The sequence below is a fragment of the Schistocerca cancellata genome, chromosome 5, assembly GCF_023864275.1.
Source record: "Schistocerca cancellata isolate TAMUIC-IGC-003103 chromosome 5, iqSchCanc2.1, whole genome shotgun sequence".
In the NCBI taxonomy this organism is placed as follows: domain Eukaryota; kingdom Metazoa; phylum Arthropoda; class Insecta; order Orthoptera; family Acrididae; genus Schistocerca; species Schistocerca cancellata.
The window spans coordinates 670,428,064-670,442,591 of record NC_064630.1 but is presented as its reverse complement, the minus strand read 5'-3'; the positions used below and the strand labels follow the sequence as shown (position 1 = coordinate 670,442,591).

Genomic DNA, 14,528 nt, shown 5'->3' with positions numbered 1-14,528 from the left:
ATATTTGTTTCAAGTGTTTATATGACAAATACCATCCATCTAGTTGTTCGAAGAAAAGTGAGGACACGTAACAGTGACTGGAAGAGCCGTTGTAAAGTGACCTGGAGCAACATTTTAGTTGTTTACTATCCCAAGAGGTTTGAGAAATTTATTTACCTACATTATTATTATCATTCCTTATTGATTTATTTACCTTATGAACCCTCCTATCCCTATCAATTGAGATATGAAAAAATACAAACTAAAAGAAGAACATACAGTAGGTTTCTTCGAGATTCGAACCCGGGTCATCCGATTCCCTGGCAGTTACCTTGGCCTTTGTGCTATTGGCGCTGTCGGCAAAAAGCATTTACCCTGAGGGTACAAAAATGGAAGTTGTAAAAGTTTCCGACATCGATTTCTGGGAAAGTATGTGTTTTCGGACCCCATACCTGATGATGAAAAATGCTCTATTTAAAATTATCTATCGATCCCACCAATTTTGAGTCGATTGCTCGTCATAACATTTAGGGGTGATTTTCTCAAAAACGAGGGTGTGTTGACCTAAAATATCTTAGATTCCTTCGTTTTATGTTGTACACAAGCGATCTGCCAAATTTGAGCTGAATCAGCTGGCCATGTATGAGGCCGTCCCCTTGTCAGTGTTCAAATTGCACAGTCCAATTCCAGCCAGTTGCCTGACATCAACATCATCTATTCACTGATTCCACTCAAATATCATTGAACTTGCAGATTGCCTTGTGTGAACCAAAATGTCACACATTATCGTCAATGTTCCAGTCACTGATTATTCATTTCTGCTCAAGCTTGCTCATATGTTAGCATTGATTTGTGAAGGGCAGGATCATTAGAAAATCACAACTTTTACTTACCTCTATATGATACGTTTCATCTGCAACATGGACTGTAGCAGTCATCATTCCATCCTCAAGATGCGCTGTGACATCAGAAGTTACTTCACCAAATACTCGTCCATGATAAAAATTCTCATGATCTGGTAAAAGAAAAGTGTATTTCAGCATTGACTGTTTACAGTTGTATGAGGACACACACACACACACACACACACACACACACACACACACACACACACACACACACAGTGTCCAAAAAAACACAGAAAAAATTTTATCATTCCACAGTACACACTCGTGTTTAGAAAAAAAACAGAACATCTTGAACGAATACAGGTAGGACATTCATAGTCACAGGACATGTACATTAGTATGTTCTGCAGAAATGATAAGTATTTGAACCACATGGCCTATGGGTTCAAGGTCAACATCGGTATCACAGCACAACACTACCTACTGGTAAAATGTGCCTGCAGCTCTCATTGTTGCCAGAAACTGAAGATAATGGATCAATGTGACTTGAGCAGATGTGCAGGATGCTGTGCAGATAGGCACAAAATGTACCATCAAATCAGTGAGTTTGAAAGAGGGCACACAATTGGCATGAGGGAATGTGGTGCTTCCTTCTGGGAAATTGCTGCTCATTTGGGATGAAGTGTCTTGGGAGTGCAATGGGTGGGTGGAGAGGGGTTTACAGAAGGCTGTGAACATGATGAGATGGGTCAGGTTGGACCAACCAGATCACCCCTGAGAAGATTGACATCTCATCCAAATGGCATTGCAGGACAGATCTACATCCTCCTTGGTTCTGGTGCAACAATGGAACAGTATAACACATCATACACTATCAGGGGAGACAGTCCATCACTGTTTATTATAGCATGGGTTACATATGTATCATCCACTTCTCTGCCTACTTTTGACGAATGTGTAGAAGCATGCTAGATGGCAATGGTGTATGATATGATGTCACTGGGGCCAGAAATGGCATCATATAGTGTTTTCGGACAGATCCAGATTTTGTTTGTTTGAAAATGACGGCTGCTTCTTGGTTTGCCACAGGCAGGGGGAGTGGCATCACAGTGACTGCATTCGCACAAGGCATACAGTGCCAACTCAAGGTCTTAGGGTTGGGGATGCTATTGCGTTCACCCACAAATCACAATTGGTGCTTGTTAAGGCCACTGTGACTAGTGTGACCTACGTGAATGACATCCTTCAGCCTGTAGCTGTACCCTTTCTGCACAACACCCCAGATGCCATTTTTCAGCAAGACAATGCATGTCACATCTTGCTGCATGAACGCATGCCTTCTTGGTGTCACAGGATGCCAGCCTTTTGTCCTAGCCTACCAGATCATCAGCCTTGTCACCAATCGAAAATGTGTGCGGTATGGTGAAACGATGGGCACAGCGCTGTGACCCAATGCCAACCACCACAGATGAACTTTGAAACCAGGTGAATGCAGCATGGATGGCTATACCACAGGATGCCATTCGTGCATTATACATGTCAAAGCCATTACACATGGAACAAGTTACTAGGGCCCATGGTGGACCTGTGCCTGATAGGCAACAGGAAACATGCTGAACTGAGGTGACTGAAATGCTAATCATTTCTGCAGAACATGCTACTAATGTACATGTCCTGTGAATATAAATGTCCTACCTCTAATCATTCAAAGTGTTCTGTCTTTTCTGAACATGAGTGTACACACTAACTAATCAGCTTTTGTGTTTCCATACCCATGATGGAGAAAATCATACATATCTATTGCAAAGCTTATGTATACATGAACTTCACATTAATAACAATATTGAAAGATTCAACTGGTTATTAATCTGTAGCATTTTTTTCAGCCTTTCAAAAGTGAGAGGACCAACAGTTAAAATACTGGACTCTCAGAAAAAATTCTCTTCCTATTTCAGATTCTGACAAAAACTCAGTATTTCAATGACTATCCACACTTCTATGTTAGCAGCAAGGAAACCACTATTTCAAATAAAGCTGTTGCTTTCTCACTTACATTAAATAGCTTAATATTCACCTGGCTCCATAGGTACTTTTCAAAGAAAGTATTTACCCACTCATGTCACAACAGAGATTTGTTTACAGTACACTAAGAGTTGTTATGTTTAGAATGAGCATGGCTACTTGCCATGAAGTTAAAAGTGGAGAAACAATATACTAACTTCTGGATGAATGGATGAGAGTTTGAACCCTGCACCTCCTGAATGAGAGACCAGTGCCTTCGCCACCACTGTCACCTCCCTCAGTAGGAGCACTGAGTAACATATGACTTATCATAAACAGACAAGGAAGTACATCCATATCCATCCACTTAGGAAAAGCAAAGTATGTTGCAGCTAGTTGTAATTCTCATGAAGGCTTTCACTGGATGTATAGCAGTAAATATCTGGGACAATTTATTCAAAATGTTTCACAACATATATTGGACAATGTCCCATTCACAAAATACAAAAACACGGAAATATCAGCAATGGTTGGTCAAAAAAGTATAAACTGTTTGAATGTTCTCTGCCCAGCACAGAAAGAGAGTCATATGGCATTGTTAGCTGAGAAACCTGCCAAGGGGCTGGTTAAGCTACCTAACTGGAAAGTACTATCAGTGCACAATGGCCCCTTTCCATTCTATTTGTAAAAGTTGAGTCTTAAGTGTATCTTTGAGGGTAGGTGCCTGTAATGGATGTCTGTGTTGTATGATGAGAGAAGTGATAAGAAGAAACCTACAGCCAGCAAACAGCCTACTCCTCTTGAATAACACCAACAGTGTCACATGTCCTCATTTCGTGAGACCTGTGTTGAGGTTTGGAATTCAACCCAGGACAATAGTGCAAAGTTTGGTGATATTAACATGCAAGATCTATATAATACGATAATGTTTTGGAGAATGATTCCCATGTGTTATTTACATTTGCTGTTTGGTACATATATCACTCTGGTCTTTAGATTGCATTAATCTATGTAGACTCCATAGGTTTTTTTGCTTTATTTGTCATAACTCTTTGAAGATGTTTTCTGACATTGTTACCTTATCTGATACCTTTATTAACACCCAATGGTGATCAACAATGGCTGTGCTTATGACCAGTACTTCCTGTCTGTATTGCAGTATATGGTAATTACACGATCTATTAATATCTCTGTACCTCTACTGCACCTTGTGGGATTATTTACTGGTAGATTAGATAATAAGTGTTGATTAGATCACTGAAATTCCTTGTATAACAGCTTTCTTTCAGTGTGTTAATATTTAGATCACCTACAACTATTATGTACGTGAATTGCCTAACAGCATTGTCTAGCTCCTTTAAAACAAAACATTTACCCAACTGTCTGGTGATCTGTATATCCCTAATATAAATCACTTTTCCCCTTTGAATGTTGTCCATACTGCTGCTGATTAAAATAGTATTTCTATACAGTTGTCCACTGCCCATGATATGCTATCCCTCATTTCATCATGTACACATACCGCAACTACTCCACCTTTATGTTGACATCTGCAGAAGTAGTCCACTTTTTCATATTCTTGTATGTTGTAAACAATAATTTCATTTTCTTTTACACCATGTTCTGTCACAACAAATATATGTGATAATTATGCTGTTACTAGTACTTCTATCTCATCCAATTTACGTGAAATATTGTGTACCCTGTTGCCCAATACCGCACTCCATTCTGGTTAAACAGCCACCATGTGGAGAAGACTGACACCAACATGATAGGGATCATGAGAATGATTAGTGGATGTCTAGAGAAACACTACCCTACATTGGCTACTAGTTTTGATCCATATTGTTGCCCCTCATATTCACAGACAAGAAAAGTAAGTAAAGGAATTCAACCAAATTTGAGGCAGTCCCCATATTCCACTGCACAGTGACGACATGGCTGATGCTTCTGTACAGAGGGTAAAGTCATGTCCCCCCCCCCCCCCCTACCATTAGCAGAACTATTTTTGAGGGACAGTTTCATAGTTAATGACATGTGGAGGAGAACAGTGAAAAGTCTTATAACTGGCACAAGCTCAATCTATTATTCACCCTATTTCACTGCTACCAGAAATGAAACTGCCTCACCACATACGGAAAACCCTCAATAAAATAATAATGCCACATGCCATCTATTGTGACTCAGTCTACAAATGTGAAAAAAACAATCACTGAACCACAACTGCAGAGAACCTCCTCAGCCTGTTCATCACAATGTTACTGAATGCCCTGTTACAGCATAACCACAAGAAAAAAAGTGATTTCTTCGAAGCATTGCACTCTGTACTGGACTGGATTAATGGCTTCAACTTTAAAATTTAAATTTATATATACACAGTTTGTTATGATTTGTTTTATCCTTGTGACTACACTGTGAAACTTTACCACTTTGTTTTCTTCTTCTTCTTCCTCCTCCTCCCCCTCCTCCTTTCACTTCACCCTCTTTGGAGTATGATGAATCAATCATTTATTTGCATGTTTCCCCTTCCTTTGTGTCCAGTATTTCTTCATTCTCTCTGACCTCCTCCTCTCCATTTCTCTTCTGAGATGAAGGATTTCAACTTCATTTTAAATCTGCCTTGGAACCTTATTTTTGTCTTTAGTACTTATCTGAGTTATTCAATCGAGTAATGACTTTTCTGAAACTTTTAATTGTCTTAGGACTTTTTCAACTTCTGTAAACCAATTAAGTTTGGTTATTCAGTTATGGAAGAAACCAAAAATTCATTTAGTTATCTATTGAAGTTCATTATGAGAAGATGTACATAAAATTTGTCTTTTTTCGCACAGTATCTAACAAGGGAACCTCCCCATCGTACCCCCTCAGATTTAGTTATAAGTTGGCACAGTGGATAGGTCTTGAAAAACTGAACACAAATCAATCGAGAAAACAGGAAGAAGTTGTGTGTAACTATGAAAAAATAAGCAAAATATACAAACTGAGTAGTACATGTGCAAGATAGGCAACATCAAGGATAGAGTGAGCACAGGAGTGCTGTGGTCAGCGAGAGCAGCTGCAGAGCGAGAAGTCCTTGGTTCAAGTCTTCCCTAGAGTGAGGAGTTTACTTTCTTTATTTTCACGAAGTTATGATCTGTCCGTTCATTCATTGACATCTCTGTTCACTGTATTAAGTTTAGTGTCTGTGTTTTGCGACCGCACCACAAAACCGTGCTATTAGTAGACGAAAGGACGTGCCTCTCCAATGAGAACCGAAAACATTTGATCGCAAGGTCATAGGTCAACCGATTCCTCCACAGGAAAACACGTCTGATATATTCTATACGACACTGGTGACGGCATGTGCGTCACATGACAGGAATATGTTGTCGACCCACCTAACTTGTACACTTGGCGAATGGGTAAAAAGATTCTTCTATCTTGCCCGATTTAGGTTTTCTTGTGGATGTGATAATCACTCCCAAAAAACTGATGAAAACATAAGAGTGTCACATAAACTGAAAATAAAAAATCAAACTTTTCACTCGAGGGAAGACTTGAACCAAGGACCTCTCGTTCCGCAGATGCTCACGCTAACCAAGGGACCACGGCGCTCCTGTGCTCACATCATCCTTGATGTTGCATATCTTGCACATGGACTACTCAATTTGTATATTTAGCTTATTTTTTCATAGTTCCACACAACTTCTTCCTGTTTTCTCGATTGATGTGTGTTCAGTTTTTCAAGGCCTATCCACTGTGCCAACTTATAACTAAATCTGAGGGGGGTGCGATGGGGAGGTTCCCTTGTAAGAGTTTCTCAATTTTTTTTTTAGTGTTTCATTCTTAATCTACACTATTTCATTATTATGAAATTTTGTTCTTACGATTTTTCTTACATTTTCTTTTATCTGAGATATTGGGCCCTGGGCTTGGGACCTGTAATAGCACGATCACTTTCTTTCATATACATTATTTTTATGTGTTATACCTAATCTATGTACACCATATACTAAATAAATAAATCATTATTTGAAAATAGGTTTCCTCATAAACTAACAGAAAGTACATTAAACACTCATGAAAAAAAGGGGGTGGGGGTAACTAGAAGGATTAAAATATCTTGTGAAAGGAAAAGTGAACCATGTGTGCACTCATATCGATTCTGGCCACTTGATCTTCTCTAGTGATTTTTAGCAACAGTTTTCCTTTTGTCCTATGAGGAAGCAGCCTCACAGGTCTTTGAAGGATTTAATTACATGCATAGCTCTCTGCTGCATATTGCCTTACTGGCTGTTCCACATGGAAACAAACGGTCACACACCCAGCACCGAGGCCCGCTCTGTGTTGTGATTGCGACAATTTAGCATGCAGAGTGTGGCAATCCTGTCTGAAGAATAACTGCTTTCCTCTACCTTCTTGTTGTGGGTGGTCAGTAGTTTCCATTTCTGTTATCTTAGTTAATGTGACTGCCAGCAATCCTTATTTCACCATGATCTGGCAAAGAAATAAATGGTGAGCACCTTGTTTTGTGTACCTTTAAGTGTTGGAAATCTCTCTTCTTTCGCTGAGGCCTTCTCACTGAAATCTGTTTTGGATTCTTGGCCCAGCTCTGTGTAGCTTTCTCTAGTGGTTGTTATTTTGGCCTGTGTTTTTAATGCGGATCAGCACTGATGGTAATCAGAACTTGCCCAATTTATTCTTAGGACAGTTGTAAAAGGACGCATATTTAGTCCAGTTCTAGTTCAGTTATTACCTGATTAAGCAATGTTTCTTTAATTGTACGTGTGTCTTATTTTGAATTCTCAGATGTTCAAACTCATAAAATCTTCTGTATTTAAAGCACCCATTTGCTGATTCCTCAAAATTGTTTGTACATTTTATTCTGAATGTTTAGGTGATCAAACTGTTTTAAGAAATTTCTATTTTCAATTGTCTGTTTACCTTAAAGCTCTTGTGGGTTCAACAGGCCCAGTTTCTTTTGCTTTAAATTTATTATGCCAAGGTCAGAGACCCATGTACAATCTTTAATTTAATTCTGTTACATAATTTAATGAGTACTCTGTGTACAATTTACAGCCTGAGCTGAACCAAGCAACTGTGTGATGCGTAGGCTTAGGTCAAGCTGGTAATCTTATGTTGGCTAATGCATTCATTTTCAGCTCCTTGTAATTCTGTTTCAAAACTGTTTAACAGTACATCTGTTTTCTGTTCTTTTGTCAATTCATTTTCTTACCAGGTTATGCAAATTAAAGGATTGCTTGAGTTACATGTTTCCAGAACCTTAAAATTTTCCACACAAATTTTAACATTTTCTTGGAATGTTTTTCAAATGTTGGTTATTCTATAACATCATTCTAAATAATTGCAAATAGTCTTGAGTGCCTCTGGGGAAAGTTCTTAATTTTTTGAGATATCTAAGGCTTTCTAAAAATGGAAAATAAATAAATTAATTAATATTATGAACTGATTGTGTTTGGTACACCCAGCACCTTACCACTTCCAGATCCAAGCTGTCTACCATTTCAATGGCAGCAGTTGGTGGTGCTGACAGTGTGTGATTTTATAAATAAATAAAAATTATGGTAGGGAATAGGTTGTTTTGTGTTGGCAAAGTGTACCACTTGTTTTGCTGGTTTCAGGTGACTGTAAAGCTGGAATTGGCCATGGACAGGAAACTGTACACCGAGGTACTCTACTTCGCAAAAAACAATTTCAGTATGAGCTTGTGATACGCTGGTTACCATTGGAAGGCAATGTGATTGAGTTAAATTAACACTTGTGTGGCACACTGGACCACCACCCCTGTACTACATCTGATAACACAGGCAAGGTGTGAGATAGGTTCCGTACCTTTACAGCCTGAAGTTAAAATATCTTTCAGGGAAGCTAGTGACATCTGTCAGTAGATTCACACGTGAATTGCAGACCACTACTAGCTTTATTCGCACGATGACACTCGTTTGAGTAAGATGTTTCATTTTGAGGTGCTACAGTGGATAAAATCAAGTATCTTGCAATGTTTAAGTTTCTGACAAAAGAATGACTTGCACCAGCTGAAATCAAAGTTTGCTTCGATGGTGTTTATGATGATGCTTCCCCTTCATACTCCACAGTGAAGGGATGGTCTAAACAGTTTTGTCTAGGCAGACAGAGAGCATTCAAATGTTTTTTATTCCAGTTTTTGATCACAATATCAATTCTTTTGACAATGATCGGTTTCAGTCCGTGATGACCATCCTCAGATCTCAGTACTGATTTTCTGCTTCAGTTTACAGAGCCTTTTGACTCTGTTGCAAGCCGGGCATGATGCGATATAATCGCATATGCAAACAGTGATCCAATACTGTCAAATGTTTTTTATTCCAGACTGGAATAGTTGCTAACAGAAACAAGTGGTGAGATTATAGACCTCTTGTGGTCAAATGTTCATTTACCAAACCCTGGGCCGAGCTTCTTCAAATGGCCAATTCTGTGATATTTCAAATTATTTACCTTTTAGCCTGTGGTAGACAGCAGAATTATAGTAAATGCTCTTGTTAAGGGTGAATCTTTGGTTTACTTGTGTAAAAAAATGGCTTGACAAAAGTTTATTAGTAGAGTTAAAAACGAACTGGTCAATCAACATTTTTATTATGTTCAAAATCAGAGTGAGCCACTTCTATGATATATAGTGGATGTTCAGAGAGCCATATTAGCTTTTTGCTTTAGGATTTTTGAAAGAGAAACAGTAATATTCTAGCAAGTATGCATCTGGAAAACTGGTCTTGTGCACTTTTCACTAATAAACCAGATACCTTGGCCAAATTAGATAAGTGGTGACAGATATAGAGAACGTTCAGTTTAGTGGTGATAAGCACAGCACTTGTGAACAAATGTTTGAGCACTTTTTTGCTAGAAACATGTCAGCTCATAATAAGGGAAAACAGTTTGAATCTGATAGAAGGATTAGTTTCCACTGTATTCAGTCAGGTCACCTAGCAAGAAACTGTCTAATACTGCAAGACAATGTAAAAACAAGCTGATGCCATTGGTCAGTAGCTCATGGTAGGAACTGTGGTGGGCAACGGAAGGTTTGCAATAAGGTAATGGCCCTTTGTTAGCTCAGGTTTATCCTTTGTTTGCACCACCTTAAACCATTAACCGTAGGCCGTGCTTGATTCGAGTAGCTATGTTTCTCTGTTAGATTATCAATAGTACTGTCAGCATGCTCACATCACTAAATTATTTTCCTTACAACTGGTTTTCAAGCAATGTGGTGCTGTAATGGGGGATCACTGCCTGTGTTAGGTAAAGTCTGCGCAGGTCTGAGTATTAATGGGTTATCCTGGCCAATAAGGTTTACTGTTGTGAAAGGATTGTCCACTGATGTGTAGCTAGACCATGACTTTATGCAGAAAACAGGCTGTGTTTTAGATTACATGAGTAAACAATATTATTTTAAATTCCATCCTCACAAAAGACATTTGTTGTATAATCATGATAATATCCAGGGTGTTTTAGTGCTGAAGATAAGGTTGTTCCTTTTGACGTGGCTCATCTCAATGAACCACAAGCTCACAATTACTTGAGTTACTTCATCTATTTACCTGTGTCCTTACCAACAAATTAGGGGTCACAAATAACACTGAGTACCAAGTTCAGCTTATTGACCAAATTCCTGTCCATCAAGCTCCCTATTGTTTCTCTCCTCCTAAAATGAAGAAACTACATAATATCATAGATCAACTTTTAACAGATAGGCTGAGGCTGTCATTTCCGCCAAGGATGTCTCGTTTTTCTAGAGTCAAAGCCCAACAGCACAGGTCATCAATTGGTGGTAGATTACCTGACCCTCAATCAAACGGTGGTATTGTAATCAGTCACACTGCCATCATCTGTAAATGATCCACTTGATTTGCTGGAGCTCAGTATTTTACCATTCTCAAGCTTAATCAGATCTATCATCAGGTGCCATTGATTGAAGAGTCAAAGCCTATTACTGCATTTTATACTAATTGGAATTTGTTCAAATATAACTGTATCTCTTCTGGTTTGGCCACTGGGGCAACTGTGTTGTGATCTTTGCTGGATTGTGTGTTAGGTGAACTTAAGTTTAAATATGTTTACAATTATCTAGATGATGATGTGATGGATTAACTGTGAAACCTTCCAAGGTTCATTTGGCCCATCAGGAAATCTCCATTTTGGAATACATTATCCCGTCTGATGGCATCAGGATCACACTAAGGCTATCTATCAGTTCTCTTTACCTGAAGTTAATAAACGTGTGGCCAGATTTAGAGGCATGATGAATTTCTTTAGGTAATTCACTGTCCACAATTGACCATGCCTTTAACTCATTTACAGTGCAAGGAAAAAATTTTCAGTGGGTTGAAAATGGCCTCAAGTAATGCTCCTGTCTTAGCCATTCCAATTTTGAGTGCAGCGTTTATTCTCCAGATTGAAACCTCTTATTCGGGAATAGCCACCACATTACTTCAGTTTTATAATGTTGAATGAAAGCTGACAGCCTACATTTTGAGGGCCTAATATCCACTGAAATTAAATATTCGGTGTGTAAGCTGGTAGCCCTGGCTATCTTGTTGGGCCCAGAGAAACTTAAATTATATCTCACACATAAAATGGGTAGGATCACCTGCAAGGCTGTTGGGGTTTCTGTCCTTCATTTCCAAGTTAGACATTTCAGGAGTACTGAAACATCATCACAGATGCTCTCAGTTATATGTTTCAGTGTGAGATAGAAACAATTGAAACCCTGAAAGTCAGCCAAGAACCAAGGAATCTGCATTTGTTTCTACTGCCACGTGTGAGAAACAGTATTTACTCAATGATCTGATGGAGAACCAGGATCAAGCTGCTCAGTTAAGTTACATAAAATGGCAACTTAAGGACGGGCAACAGGTTTCGTGGTATTTTACTAACAAAGCCCTTTTGTGTTACTGTACCCATTATGATGATAAATTTAAGAATTGTCTTCCTAAGGAACTGATTCCAGCTGTTTCTAAGTATTGTCAGCAATCCCCGTGTGGGAACTTACAGAACCATCATGAAAATTTAAGGATCATTTGACTCAGGGGAGTTTGAACTCCTGTATTAGGAAGTTAGTTAGCCAATGACAGGATTGTAGAACGGCTAAACCTAGTTCTAGCACCCGCTGGGGCTTCTTACATTCCAGCCAATTGGAGAGGTTCAAATGGCTCTGAGCACTATGGGACTCAACATCTTAGGTCATAAGTCCCCTAGAACTTAGAACTACTTAAACCTAACTAACCTAAGGACATCACACACACCCATGCCCGAGGCAGGATTCGAACCTGCGACCGTAGCAGTCCCGCGGTTCCGGACTGCAGCGCCAGAACCGCACGACCACCACGGCCGGCCAATTGGAGAGGCCCAAGGATAAGCTTCTTGTTCATGGGGCTCTTTTCTCATACTAAGAATAGCAACTGATATATTTTTGTGATGGGTGACACGTTTACTGGTTTTGTTTGGCTAGTTCCGAGTATATCTATGACACCTGGGGTACAGTCCAACATCTGGAAGAAATACTTTCTGTTTTTGGGGCACAAAAGGTTCTAGCAAACAATAATGCACTTATCTTTTTGTTCCGTAAATTTAAGAATGTTTTTAAACAGTGCAATCTCTCATATCAAGACTACCCCTTATTACATGCAGCAGTCATTTGCAGAGTGAGTAAATCTTAATGTGAAATCATCCTTATTATTTGTCATGCCCAATCTCAGGCAAAGTAGGACCAAGTTATCAACTGGCTTAATTTTGCCTTTAATATAGCAGTGCATGAAACTCGTATGACAACATCCAGTCACCTCATTTGTATCTAATCTGCGGCTGGTAAATGACATCCTTGCTGAGAATATTAATTCCATTAGCATTAATGAAAATTGGCAATGTACAAAGAACAATAATTGCTTTGTGCACCGGGTGGAGGCTGCAAGGTATAACAGAGTCAGCCGTCCTGTCTCGTTAAAGGTTGGCAACATTGTCGCCACCCCCCCCCCCCCCCTTTTTTTTTTTTTTAAATAAGCTTTTGGGCACAGAATAAAGGTTAACAAGTGTTCCACGAGAGGTGTGGACTTGCAGCTCTCTGAAGGAATTTGATCAAACATGTGACTCTCTGCTGGGTCTTATCTCGCTAAATGTTCAAAATGCAAATGGGAATAGCTCACCAACGATGGAGGCTGCTCGCCATGTGGTGGTTGGCAATTGTTTACCATGAAAAACATGTCTACATCATTTGATGTATCACTGCTTCCCTCTAACTCCATGGGCATGTGTTGCATCATCTGAGTCAGTACAGTTTCTCATTTCTACTGCTTTGATTGATGGATGTGATCCCGCCAGTATTCCTTACTTCACCAAGGTTTGTTGTCTATCTTTCACTAGTGGATTTTCTTTCGACTTTTTTTTTTTTAAATACGGATTGGTTCTCTCCACCTCGGCCAAATTTAATTCCATTATTACCTGATTAAGCACAGAGATTGGTTCTTTCAGATTGTATATATGGCTTGTTTTGAATGCTCAGGTGATCAGACTTTTCCAAAATCTTTTGTATTTAAAGCACTCATGTGTTGACTCTTTAAAATTTTGTGTGTATTTTACACTGAATGTTTAGGAGTTCAAACTGTTTAAAAATATTTGTATCTTCATTTGTCTGTTTACCTTAAAGGTCTTGTGGGTTAAAAGGGGGACAGTTTCTCTTGGTTTAAATTAATTATGCCAACACCAATGATCCCTATATGATCTGTAAAGTACTTCTGTTCTATAATTTTATGCATATTCTATGCACGTTCCAGAGCTTCAGCTGAGCCAAGCAACTGCATGATGCATGGACTGAAGTCAAGTCGACAATCTTAGTTGGCTAATGCATTCATTTCCAGCTCCTTGTGATTCTACTTTTAAAAAATGTTAAACAATGCTTCTGTTTTCAGTTCTTTTGTGGATTATTTGAAACATTCACTTTCTTACTTATTACACAAGTTAAAGGATTGCTTGACTTAAACATTGACATAATTTTAAAGTTTTCCTCAAATGTTCAAATGGTAGTTATTCTATAATATTCTAAATAACTGTAAATAATTTTTTGATTGCTCTGGGACGAGCTTATAAATGTTTATAAGATTTAAGATCTGCTAAAAATTGAAAATAAAAGTAATAAAGGTATAAAGTGTCTTAGTTTGGTACATCCAATGCCATACCACTTCCAGGTCCAGGCTCCCTATTATTTCAAAAATGGAAGTTTATCTATTGGCAATAACAATAAAGATTCTGCAGTAATTGCACACCACAAAAACTATTCATTATCACTAAGAAAAGTTATTAAATGATCAAGGGACATGCACATTATGTCAGAAATCAGTAATTTCAACAAAGATGTCAGTCCATGTGGAATATACTGAAATGAGAAACAGGAGAAAAGGTCATAGAACAGGGTAAAATCACTGTTGGTTTAAATGGAAGATCTATAAATGACTCATAACAGTTAGCAGATATGTTTAATAATCATTTCTTAAATGTGGTAAAAAATATAAGGACAAACAGTTCAAGAGAAACTGAAGCTGTATGGTGAAAAACCAAATTTCACAAAATTGAATCAAAGATGTCTCACCTACTTCCTCTTCTGAAATTAATAAAATTACATGTTCTTTCAAAGCTAAGGGTTCATCAGGATTTTCTGATGGAGTTATTGGGGAGCAAGTG

General features: G+C 38.6%; 1 protein-coding gene across 1 annotated transcript in view; it reads right to left on the bottom strand.

Moving 5' to 3' along the window:
* Positions 1-14,528, bottom strand: part of LOC126187957 (ADAM 17-like protease) — a 138,496-nt gene that overhangs the window by 86,208 nt on the left and 37,760 nt on the right. The window contains exon 4 of the mRNA XM_049929337.1: positions 873-994. Within this exon, the coding sequence (XP_049785294.1) occupies positions 873-994 (122 nt within the window). The remainder of the gene's footprint in view (positions 1-872; positions 995-14,528) is intronic.